Below are 13,233 nucleotides of genomic sequence, written 5' to 3'. Positions count from 1 at the left end.
TAAAAGGTCCCTACATAATTCTGTAGAACAATATAAAAAGAGTAAAAGTTAAACGTTCTAATTTCTTAAAGGTAGAAGCACACGGCACGTTTCAAGCGAGAGTGAAGCTAATCGTTTAGATAAACTATTAATTGCGAGGAGCTAGCGTTGGACCGCTTTCATTACATCCAATTCAGTGTGGGCACGATGGACGCTCAAAGCAAATTGCACTCCACCCGTAAATGATCTGTGAGGTAAGCACGTTCTGGCGTGCACAGATTTGTCGCCCCGAGTGTCCTTAAGCTATGTAAATAGGCAGAGATACAAGCTCCACTGAATTCGATTGCGGTGATTCTGAACAGTCGATAGCACTTGTCTTCTTGTCTCAATTTCCAGTCTCTATTACCAAATACCGGCTTGGAGAATGGCTTGGTTTTAAGCCGGTTAAAAGTACCTTCATAAAAGATTTTAAGTTGCCTGCAAGTCCGACTTTAAGTTGTTTATTAGGGCGCGTTAAAAGTTGGTTTTGAAGTGAATATTTTCGCAAATGTTCGGGCAGCTTAAACAACTTTGACTAACTATCTAAAGAAGAATAAACTATGAGGCGATCAGCCGGTCAGTAAATGTACTATGTGCGTTGTGGCTTAAGCCTTCAACTTCTCTTGCCCTACTTGTTTAGCACTACTTGAAGCTTCAAGCCGCTAATAACTTCTGCGTATTATGAGTATAATAAAAATTCAATAGCTTTGTATAAGTACTGGTAGGGAAATGTGGTAGTGATGGACTTTAAACACGAGTTAGGTTATAGAATAAATAGGTTTTTCTGATGACGTAATGAATAAATTTTGAAAAAAAGCATACATTGCGATTATTCAGTATTGACGATACCTTGGTGATAAAGAGTATAAGTATTTAATATTATTAGCTAGCTAAGACTTTAAAAGCTTACTATTAACGTTACGCCAAACAGTAAAATACTTGCAATAATTTATAAGCGAATCACAGGGACCACACACTTTTTTATTGCTTGCAAAAATCGAACATAAACCTATGACGAGCCGTAGCTTCTATTAACAACAATTTCACTCATACCATTAGACATGCAGTGTACTCTTTGTGTGGTCACATGTGTCTAATGTTATATCCTTGTCCTCAGATCACGGCCCTGGCCGAGGGCCGTCCGTGGAGCCCGTCGGACTACAAGCCGGAGACGGTGGAGAGGCCCCAGGAGTGGAGCAGCTCCCGTGACTTCTACTCCTCAGGGGAGACACCGACCTTCCATACCAGTGGATCGGATAATAACATAAGCTACCAGTAAGTGCCACTTTATATATACTTTTCTACCTGTCTTTAGAACAGTGGTTCCCAACCAATGGTCCGCGGACCACCAGTGGTCCGCAGAAGTCAAAATGTGGTCCGCGAAAGACATTAAAATTTTAAATTTTAAGGATTATTGGGACACTTTCTTTTTAATATACTTGCATAGTAGACCCTGCTAACAAGAATAATATAAAAGTGGTCCCGGACTAAGAAAAGGTTGGGAACCCCTGCTTTAGAGAAAGCAAAGCAAATGGACCCGCTGCTGCCCCCTGTTGGGGAATGGCTCGTCTCCTGGAATGAAGAAAGGGTTAGGACTTAAGTCCGCTACTGAAGACCTAGTCCGGTTTCGAAGTGAATATAGATTCATATTAATTTATTTTCTAGGTTTTTTCTTAGTTTAGGAACTAAATACTCACATTTCAGATATAGGTTCACAAACTAACTGTTCTCAAGTTCCCATTGTGAAGGGTCATAGGTAATCTTATTTATTTGATTATGAATACACGTTTATGGGTCTCAGCGGTGTTTCTATGGCTCGGTATTAATTATCCTGCATAGAAAACTGTAGCAGTCCTTAGACAAAATTCATTAATTAAACTAACGTAACACTTATCTTGCGGTGAAAGTATGACCGAGCGTCTTCTTAAAGCTCTTGAAGTTAATACGTCTTTGCTATAACGGGATTACATGTGTTCATTCCCTATCAAAAAGATGGCGCCACCGATATCTATTAAACTCTACACCTGATAGACTTTAACCTCGAAACTTACCTAATGAGATAACTTGGTGCAGTCAGACTTTTAGAGTAGTTTTAATTTTATGCCAGTACTTGCAATTCTTATGAGAGAGCTTCTGCAATAGACGTCGTGAGAGTCACTAGGAATTTTCTTTTATTGGTACCTTTATGATATATTAATAATTTTCAATGTTCTTACGATACTATAAGTAATGAAATAATATACAGACCCTAATCTTTTTTAAAATTTTATAATTCTCTTTGCTTACGAAGTGACCGACTGACTGATCGTAGAATGTTGAAATTTGGTATATCTTCATAGGAATTTCTTCTCTTTTTCTTTATATTCCTTAGGAAGTGAAGATGGGCACCAAAAGAGGATTTTTGGAAATTGCATCCGAAGAAGGTGAAAGGGATGAAACGTTTTATGTATAAAATCAGCAATAACAATCTTGAAACAACGGGAAAAATAAAGTACTCGTAGTTTTAAATTATTTTTCTTTACAACTTATAACTAGCTGCAATTGCGAATACAGATCGGGTTAAGCAAGCTTTGGCGCGGGCGCTCCTTGTATGTCGGCTTTATCCTACCCGAGCTGAGCAATATCGAGCATCTCCTTGCTTCAGGAGGCACTGGGAACCCTGTACCGTGAGGCGTTAGATGTCAATTTAACACTCGTTAAACCTTGTCAAAGGCTGTAGCTCGATTCCCTACTATCGACTACCGACGAACGGCTGTCGAGAAAATATGTACGAAAATCTGATCAGCGCCATTTTGGCAGTACATTTTAAATGTCAAACTCCCGATACTCGAAAGTACCTTAGAGAATTGCGCGACTCACAACTTTAATAACTTTGACACTCGCCTTTCCATACGAGTAACCTTTTGATTATAGAAGTCTTAGGCCCAGTTCTAGATAAGTATCATGTTTGTTATTAAATGGAATTTTGACAGGTGTTGCAATGCTGACAGTGCCAGCAGATAGATTATCTGACACTTATTCATAGGCTGTGAAACTGGTACTGAAGCGTAGGTTTACAACTATGCTTGAAACTTTAACAGAATCTTCACAAGGCATAAATCTCATATGATGGTTTTAGTACTTTGTCTTTTTTAAACTGACCGAACACTATGTAACTAATCAGAACTTACACGACATTTATTACCAAGACAATTTATCTAAAAAACCTTTTCAAATCAAACCGACCCGTGATTTAATCCGAGATGGGGTGAATTATAAAATTGCAGTGCTAATCCGTGTATCGTTCTAAGGGATTAATCTCGTTCAACATTCACTTAAAGCGTAACTGGCCTGTGGGGGAATCAATCCAATGAAGTAACTTTAAAAGCATTCCATTTAACTCAGTGGTTCCCAACCAGAGTGAGTCAAAATATGGTCCGCGAATGAATTTAAAACTTAAATTTTTCAGGATTATTATAACACATTATTTTTAAGATACTTACATAGTGGTCCCTGCCAACAAGAATAATATAAAAGTGGTCCCGGACTAAGAAAAGGTTGGGGACCCCTGATTTAACTGCACGTTTGGCGCAGTGGTTAAAGTGGTCACCTCGCTGCAATAGCCGTAGCGCCGAGTGTGGTGGGTTCTAATCCCACTCGGAACAAATCTTTGTGTGATGAGCTCGAGTATTTGTTCTGAGCCTGGATGTCAATTTTTCTATATAAATATGCATTAAGAAGTATGTTTATCAGTTATTAGGTTACCATAGTACAAGTTCTGCTTAGCTTGGAATTAATTGACCGTGTGTGAGTTGTCCAATTGTCCAATGTCCTTACTTTAGTGGAAAGATGCGCACTTTTATATTTTAATTAAATGTTAATTTGTTCATCTATCGTGTGTCGAAGGCCTCGCACGTCACAGACGATTAATATGCAAATAGTTTAACTGCAATATTCACATTCTACAGATCAGAGGCCCGATCGATATTGCCTTTAGATTAAACCGAATTTACATTTCATTGTATTCTGTTGAAAGATACTGTTAACGAAACTATCGAATATTCGCGTTTTTTGTTTAATTATATATATAGTTACATAATATTTAGTTTATATCGCGAAAACTTCGTTATTGACACAAGTATACTTTAATTCTACTGTATTTACTTTTTAAATGACAAAATTCTGTTCAAGTCACAGATTAATAAACAGTTAGATACTAATCAAGTATATTCATAGGTATCGGAGCTATATGGCGAAAACCTTTTTCTGAACTACGAGTGTATTTTATTCTGCAAAAGTTACTTTTCAAATGATAAAATTTTTGTTCAAGTCACAGATTAACTAATATTACTAAACAAGTATCTTCATAGGTGTTAGAAATTACTCGTACTCCTAAATACATACAAATGATCTTCCCTCTCTTTTAATAATAGCACGGATAATAAGGAAACCAAAAATGTATTTTAATAGCTTCTTAGAGCCTTCAATACAAAAACCTATACAAAAAAAAATGGATACAAGTCTTTCGCGACTTTTTCCAGGTTAGATGCTACCCCGGACATTGTATCTATTCTAGGCACCCAACTATTACTGTTCACGCAAATCCCGTGTAATGTAATTATTCTTAACAACATTAGGCATAGTTAATATTATAATACGATCAAATATAATTGCGTGCAGGCTGTCTTGAGTCTTGATTAACATCCATCAAGTTACATGATCTACGGAATACGGCTTAGCTTAATACTACTTACAGGTATTAATAATATAACCTATTGCCAATAGGAGATTAACTTACAGTTTAATTACAGATATCTTTAATTATTAATAGGCTTTCATGCTTCTTATTCTGGTTTGAAAAGCCTATGTTCCTTCCCAAGGCATATTTTTGTTTTGTTTTTAAACCGTGGCTGTTTCTATTGCTGCGCAAGGGTCAAGGTTCCCGAACGTAGGAGAGGTTAGGTCTTAAGTCCACGACGTTGGCCAAGTGCGGGTTCGAGACATTGCATGCCCCCAAGAAATGTGTCTACAACTTTTAGGCATTATTATTAGCACGTAAAGTTTTATTGAAATTATTTGAAATGTTTTACTTACAAACGAAATATAAACTTACACACTTTTGCATTCATGATTAAGTGTTGCCTAAAAACTATTGGTTTAAGTAAGCAAATAGATATGATAGGCTTATCATCACTTAATAGTAAATGCTAATATGTAATAAGGGTTGCTACCTATATGACTACCTATGATAAAGCCAAACATATTGTTTATTTGATATCATTTATTTCCGAAACAATCAATCGGATTTGCAAAATTGATTTACTAATAGTAAGTTACATTATCCCTGAGTGCTATTAGCTTATTTGTATCCAGAATTTGGCGTGAGTTAAACCGCGGGCTCGCTCGTTGGTCACTAATATGATAGGACTTTATCCCGTGGATTTGTTGAGAGCGATTAGTCTACAGTCAAATTAGCTAAATGAGAGTCGCAGACTAGCGGTTCTGCATGCGGCTTATAGATCTGACCATTTCGGACTTCTGTATTGCAATTTCGTATATGAAATTTGGTTTTATTGCATTCTAGCTTGTAGCCGCATTTGAGAAATGATTAGCCGAATGGAACAATTGACCCATATACTTAGAATTTTGCAACTTAATGACTAGTTGCTTGCTAGTGTTCGTCTCACGTCTTAAAAGTCTTTCTCAATCGCGTAGGGATCTTAATTAACCAAAGCGCCCCTTTAGCCACTGCCAGGCGTTCTCTCGTTTCTCTCAGATCTCCCGTTTACGCCAGCCGTCTCTATACCAATCACTAATGCTATATCTTTCCGACAAACTGAACTAAGCCATAGACCCATAATACTACAGGTCTGACACTACAAGTTTAAACTCTGGACACAAATACTTCACAGATCTTTAACTATAGGGAGTTAGGGATTGAAGCTAATTCGTCTTGGTTTTCTTTACAGCGCTGAGTACGGAAGCGGCCGCTACACCGGCTTCGGCAACACCCCCAAGCAATCACAGTCGACGCCCATGTCACCGATGCACAGCGGCAACGAGATCGTCGATAATACTCTAGCCTCCTTGGCCACTGTAAGCCACTCACATTCTAACATACTTCGCAGTTTGTCTACATACTAATAGATAGGGTTATCATTTCACATTGACTATTTGTAAAGTAAATAAAAAGTTAAGTACTGCACAATGCACATTCATAGCTATTGAAATTGTTTTAACAAACTAACTGCCTGCCACCCATCTGCCGCCGCGCTATCCGTCATCTGGTATTATGGAATTGACCGCCTTCGAAGATGTTGAGGTGACCAAAGTCTTTGAATCAGGGTTAAAGTTTTCATGCCGATATAGCTGCACTCCATGACGCTTGTTCTCTATACGAGGCTTGGGTCTATGAGTGTCGCTTGATTCATTACATGAGGGAGCAACGTCGAAATGAGCAATGATAACTTGAAAAACATTCTCATTCTGACGTTCCGAAACTTGTATCATAAAATCTGGTGTTAAGTATGTCGTGAGTTATTTATATTCAAAAATCACAAAAAGTATTTTTGGAATTATTTAAGTTTTATATCTATAATAATTGATCATAAAACTTGCGACAAACTTTGTTTCGAACATTTTTTCATGCGTTCAACCCGTTTTTGTGATAGAGGCTGGAAAACACGAAGATCACGCCTCCTGATGCAGTAAGTTAAACGTGAATCTCGATGTTTTAAGTTTTTATATCATTCAAGTATCATTTAATTGACCCTGTGGTTAGAGCAGTGAGTACTCTCTGCTACCACGAGGGTTCGACTCCCGAGTCTGGCAACAGCCCGGAGTTTGGTTACCCGGCTATTTGGTAATAAACCCACGATTCCATTGAACAAACGTTTTGATAACTAATGCGGTCAGATGCTGTGTGAACAGGTGCAACTTTGCCTTATAAGCTTTCGTATATATCATGCATATAATAACACATCTAACTTGTTTTCTTATGTTTGTGCAACAGCTAGTTGTTGAAGTAAATCTCATATATGTGGGAATGTGTTTTCCAGGGGTGGTCTATGTTCGCGTCGTCTGTGAGCAAGGCAGCTCGCTCAGCTACGGAGAGCGCCGTCAAGTACGGCGGCATCGCCACACAAAAAGTCACCGAAATGGCGAGTAATGTTACGGAAAAGGTGTCAATCAACTTAATTTGATAACTTCCTTTATAACACCCCGTCCAATATCCTAGACTCTGTCCATTATATTATCAGTCTTTTGACAGCTTGACGATAGACTTACTTAGTTATGTCCTAAAGATTCTCGAATTCTATACCATTCCGATTATAGTACTATCATTAAAGTACGTACCTTTATACCTACTTAAGCTAATAACAGATTTAGAAATTTACATTCTGATTTGATATTACCTTAGTTTTTTGAAAATTAATCAAAATCCGTGTCATAATATAATACTATTATTCATCTTCATATTTAAATAACATTAACTACACCTTAATAACATTATAGGAGAGTATTTCTTTAGCAGATTTAATACTCATTGATTTTTACCGATTATTTTTAATCTGTGGCACAATCGTAGTAATCACTATGCGAGACATCACTAAATGGGCGGTACCCGTCCATGAAGTACAAATATTGTTTGTATGTCATTTTCACGTCAGCAATACAAAACTTTATAAGCATGAGCTGTCAAAAGACTGATAATATAATGTAAAGTTTATCAATTTTGATCGAGTTCATAAAAAAACTAACATAAATAATTGGACTCTTTCAAATGAACAAAGTTTAGATCCTACAGTAACTATTGTTTTCAATAATTAAATAAATACGATTGAATTTTGTGATATATCAGTCAGTCAAAGCATTACTATAAAATTGTTTCCTTTTATTTATCATACTAAGATTGTATTACTACCATTTAACTTCAAAGCCAGAGAAATTAAGATATATGTCATTTAATTACTTGAAGAAATATTATAGAAACCATCCGTTATAATTAAATTCAAGTCCCCAATGTTAAATTTTAACCATTTTTTGGATTATTAATACAATAAACTACTTAAAATAATATTGCATCGACGTACTCGGACGCTAACTGGTAACAATGAGCGAATGGCGACATTTCCTCATTGTTGCCAAAGTGCGTGGCACGAGATAGGAGTCGTAGATGAATATAAGATAGGATCTGATGTGGGCTTTTCAGGTGAACCACCGGGGAGGGTGGAGCACCCTGGGAGGCAACACGGAGCTGCGGCGCGCGAGTAACTCCAGCTCGTCCTACCAGTCGCCCAGCTATGGCGCCATGAAGAGCTCCACTTCCGAGCCCTACTCCCAATGGTAAGTATCTTTTAACTATAATACAGGGTCTTCTCATAATAGCTGGAGATATTTTGGGAGGCGATACTGCCCATGAATCTGATCACGATTCCGTAAAAAGGCCAGCTGAAAGCGCGGTCCTCGGTCGTGTAGCAGCGAGTAGCTTGTATGTGTGCGTGAGTGACTATCAAAATACAAAAAAGAAAGTAGTCAATTTCTTTTTTTGCGCTTACCTGAGCTGTTACATGCGGAGTATTGCCTCTCAAAATATCTCCAGCTGTTATGAGAAGACCCTTTATATATTGGAATTATGGATGGATGCTTTGACATATGGAATGAAGAAAACAAAAATTCCACTTCCTACGATTTTCAAGTTCATTCATGCACTAGTCTTCACTTTGAGATAGGTAAATCCTAGAACGAAACATAGCAACCTCATATTAGAAAACAGTGAATTATAAGCATACCTTATTTAACTATTCCCGAACTGAAATATGTCCATGAAATTTACAGTAATTTAAAAGCTTAATGAATTTCATAAAGCAATATAAAATAACACCAAAATCAATCGCGAGGAACAATAAACTGAGACTAGAAAACCATTATAACACATACAAATGAAACAATATTCTAACCAAACGTTATTTTGGTAGGAACGAGCAGAGCCAGCCGTGGAAGGAGTCGATAGCGGCGCGCAACAACCTGGACGCGCGCGACCTGTCCACCGTGGGCGTGTCCAGCCCGCCGCCCGACATCAAGAACATCACCATTAAGAAGAAGAACTCAGACGAGGACTCCTGGGACTGGCTCAACAACTAAACTCGGTATGTATGTACTTTAAACCTATCTGACTAAACCAGAAGAGAAAGAGGGAGAGATAGGGAGAGCGAGAGAAAAATAACGTATGTTATGCATGCCATTGCCAAAACATTTGATTAGGGCATGCAAATTCCCTAACCCCTCCCTCGTATGAAAGGAAACTCTTGCCCAGTAGTGGGACAGTAATGGAAAATAAAAACGATAGTCATACGTATTCATCGCGTATATCATATTAACTAATAAAAACATAGGAAGGAAAAAATAGTTTAGCTTAACAATTAAGGTCTAGCTGAAATTAGTTTCATTTTATCAATGACGATTTTGCGCTTTTACCGGCCCTAACATTTTTATCAGTCAATTCGTTACTTCGCTGAACTTTACTTTTTGAAAAAAACTGTTATATATTAGCCATTAAACAAGCTACTGTCAAAAACTCATAACCACACAAATTAAATTATAAAAAGAAACACTATAATAACTCGTACTTTTTATCTATTTCAGATGACGTAAGCTGCTGACTGCTGATTATACAAGAAGAAGGCATTTGTTCATTCCAAGTTAATATGACCTCCTAAACTTTCCACTTCTATGTATTTCCACTGCAGGTTGAAATTATAACAATTTTCACTATTCACCTGAGATTGTAGGCACAAAGTACAAATGCCTTAAAACCTGCAGTACTTTCGACACTCACGTCTATTTCTGTCGATACAGTGAGATGAATTAAACTAAGGACTGATTCGATATGATTACATTTAAATGTAACGTGCATTCGTCTTTCGTCATTTATATATAACCCGACTAGTTTGAGTTGGCAGGCGGATGACAGCCAGACTTCATTGGGTCTATCACTCTATCACTAAATTAGTAATGGAATGGCGAATTTGTTAAGGGAAAGCGGTGTCAACTCAAACGTATAAGGTTATACGTAAATGTACGTACACTTGCACGTTACTTTACCCGCAGTCGTAAAGAATCTGTACCATTAATCACTCCCTGTATTCGACGTATTAGGGTAGCTTTATTTCATTTATGTATAATTTCCACAATTTGTAATATTATTTAAGGTGTATTTTAATCATTTACGATGTATCCTACGTAACTTTATTTCAACTGACCCATGTATCTGCTAATATAATAATTGTCTGTAATCGTTTTCATATATTATGCATGCAATATAATAACAGTAGGAACATATTTAATGGAACTAGTTATATTTGTTTCGACACTATCAAACATTTCAATTTTCAATAGAAAGTTCGGAAGAGAAGGTTTTCAAATGAACATTAGGAAATTAAATGCAAATTCAAAAGTCTTCGGTCGCGATTGCCAAAACGGAAAACCTAAAAATATTTTCAATCGAATATTAAGGAAAGGGAACTATTTTGTAAAATGTTGGTTTTGATCTGTAATATTGGTGAGATTGTGTTATCTTGTGCGGCCGCGGACCAGTCTACTGTCGTGTCCGCGCGGGCGCACGCCTCGTCGCTTCTTTCGAGACTAGCTCAAATCTTCTTCCCTTTGTAATCTCTTTAAGAGAGAAACCACTCGACGAGGCATTAGTTTAGCCGTTGGCCTACCGAGGCCTATATATCATATACGCAAGCAGTTATATTATCATAGCATAATTAGGTGTAAGGGTTGAAGTAGCTTGAATTCACCCCGGAGTCACTCTCCGGGGTGAAAGGGGTGATTGAAAAGAGCTTTAGGTAGACTGATGCAAAGTCGGGCCGTTTGATTATGTGTAGTATAAGCCTGCTCCTATTACACTATTCAGTGAAACGTTAGGATAAGTGGTTAGTACAATAACATCGATAAGGTATCCTGTCAATTCAAAATTTTTAACAAAATTATATTTTATCAGGAACGGCAACTGTTGTATTAAAGAATCAAAATTACTATATTTATATAACAAATCACTAGGCTATTGATAGGATTATACAAGGATGTAAGTTAATGAAGGGTTTACTATAGTGTAATGAGACCAGGCGAGGCGTAGCAACCGAGGGTCATGTCAAATTTTATATATGACTGACACATTCGTACTACGCCACTTAGGTAATGCAGTATTGAGCATAAAATATTTATCTCATATAATCTTATAATTTCCGCAACGTTACATATGTATGCCTTACATATATTTAATTGAGCTTTCAAGTATTTTATAGTATATGTTAATATTTAATCCGACGGGTTGAATTTTTTGATAATTTCTTCAATCATTTTTTTTGGATTCCACATGTGCTTGCAACAATAATATCGGAAGATTTTTATGTATTTTCAAATGTTAGTTCCTGTCTATGATAATAATACTTTTATATACAGAAGATTCAACCTCAAAGGGATGTGTTGGGAATAGGGCTTCTATAGATCGACAATTTGTAGCACAAGTAACACAAACACTTGCTACAGAGAGGCCCTGGTTTAGCTAAATTACCACAGACATTATAAGATTATAGAATATCGTGACATGAAAATTTCCCACAGTCATGAATAATTTAATATCTCATATGTTCTATGTCTTATAAGATCTGTGTGTTAGCTCGTGAGATGAGCATTTATTTAGGTATTCTAAGTTAGACAATTTATTAAGTTTCTCCTTCCATTGGGCGGATAATTTTATAAATAATATATATCGCAACGAAATTTTAATCATCAGATCTCTACCCTTTCACAATTCTTAGCAATTTTGTTACCTTTTGCTTATTTTTTGTTTTCAATCGCATTATTACTTTTTAGTTAGTCCGTCACTAATCGAAAGGGAATTGTGTCATCGCTAGTTTTACAAATCGAAGTCGATAGATGAATGCATTATTTCATTTTAACCAGATTATTTTATATATTTACACTTTGAACCTAACCGTCCTCTCCTTGTGATTGTTTACACGAAATTGAGATTATAATTATATATCGTTTACTTTTTAGAAAGTATTATTGGGAATGTTTGGTTTATCTATCGACCTCGAACGAGCTTTGTTCAGACGCGCAGGGAATTACAAACGTTTATATACTGCTTCTATACGCTATTGAATGAATAATATACCGACTCTCTGAACAAGGCTCCGTCTTCAATATCAAAGATCGAATTTCTAAGAAAATCTTATCGATCTAACTAGATAGGCTTTTAAATTTATATATTTTTGGCAAATTTATTCATTATTATTTTTGGCTACTTTTAAGATCAATTACGTTTTATATGTACAAAATAATGTTATAATATTATTTATAGTTACAACTGAATATTGTATATTATACTTTTAAGATTCTGATGAATTATTTACTTTACTATTATATCGTATATTATGAATGGAAAGTAATGAATCGGGCTAACAGCCACTATCAAAAATATTTTGAATATTTGACGTTATTTTGAAGTGTCATCAATATTATGTAACTGTATTAAGTTCGGATAAATAAATAAATAGTATATTAAATATTGTTGTTTTATTCTTTGTATAATTCCACACCTAAGTCCATAAGGTATATGAAAAGTCAAATGAAATGCTCTACACTATAGGCTAGTAGCTATTTAATAGGAACGTTTCAACCGCAATTGGATTTGCCAGATAGAAGCATAACAGAGGTATAATAATACTTTCATAATTCGGTTGTTTTAATATCAAAAATTTATAAGCCACGCTCACATGCAAAACATATTGGTAAGTATTTGTTAGTCTCGACTATGAACCAAGTTTATTGATTTAGTTAAAAACTATTAAGTTATACCTACTATATATTTATCTTTATCTATTTAGTTTATTATTACGATGTTATTCATTTGCTAAACACTAGCACAGAATATATAATTAGCACTAAGTAATCTCACTGAGCTTTCAATGAATGTGACTCATTTGTTAATAGTTCCTGATGAATCTTGTGATTAGCAGAAATCCTACTTAATATTATAAATTTGTAAGTATAGATGGAAGCCGCGGGCAGATGCTTGTTTTGAATAACGGCCACTTTCTTCAACAAAAGTATAGGTAAAGGATAAAGTAATCAGTCAAATTTATTTCTTCACGAATTCACTGATAGTTTTATGAAGAAATCAATTTTCCTTTACTACACAAATGTCAAGTCAAAGTCAGCGGG

General features: G+C 36.0%; 1 protein-coding gene across 5 annotated transcripts in view; it reads left to right on the top strand.

Annotated features, from left to right (window-relative positions):
* Positions 1 to 12,569, top strand: part of ArfGAP1 (ADP-ribosylation factor GTPase-activating protein 1) — a 60,636-nt gene extending 48,067 nt beyond the window's left edge. For 4 of the 5 annotated variants that reach the window (XM_076134452.1, XM_076134453.1, XM_076134456.1 and 1 more), the window contains 6 exons: positions 1,136 to 1,293; positions 5,967 to 6,093; positions 7,056 to 7,178; positions 8,189 to 8,343; positions 8,976 to 9,146; positions 9,643 to 12,569. In XM_076134452.1, the coding sequence (XP_075990567.1) occupies positions 1,136 to 1,293; positions 5,967 to 6,093; positions 7,056 to 7,178; positions 8,189 to 8,343; positions 8,976 to 9,141 (729 nt within the window). In that variant the 3' untranslated portion in view covers positions 9,142 to 9,146; positions 9,643 to 12,569. The remainder of the gene's footprint in view (positions 1 to 1,135; positions 1,294 to 5,966; positions 6,094 to 7,055; positions 7,179 to 8,188; positions 8,344 to 8,975; positions 9,147 to 9,642) is intronic. The other variant, XM_076134455.1, reaches the window with a different exon arrangement.
* The last annotated feature ends 664 nt before the right edge of the window (positions 12,570 to 13,233 follow it).

The sequence above is a fragment of the Anticarsia gemmatalis genome, chromosome Z (genome assembly GCF_050436995.1).
Source record: "Anticarsia gemmatalis isolate Benzon Research Colony breed Stoneville strain chromosome Z, ilAntGemm2 primary, whole genome shotgun sequence".
Taxonomy (NCBI): Eukaryota; Metazoa; Arthropoda; class Insecta; order Lepidoptera; family Erebidae; genus Anticarsia; species Anticarsia gemmatalis.
Note: the sequence above shows the minus strand (reverse complement) of the source record. Positions and strands in the feature narration are given on the sequence as shown.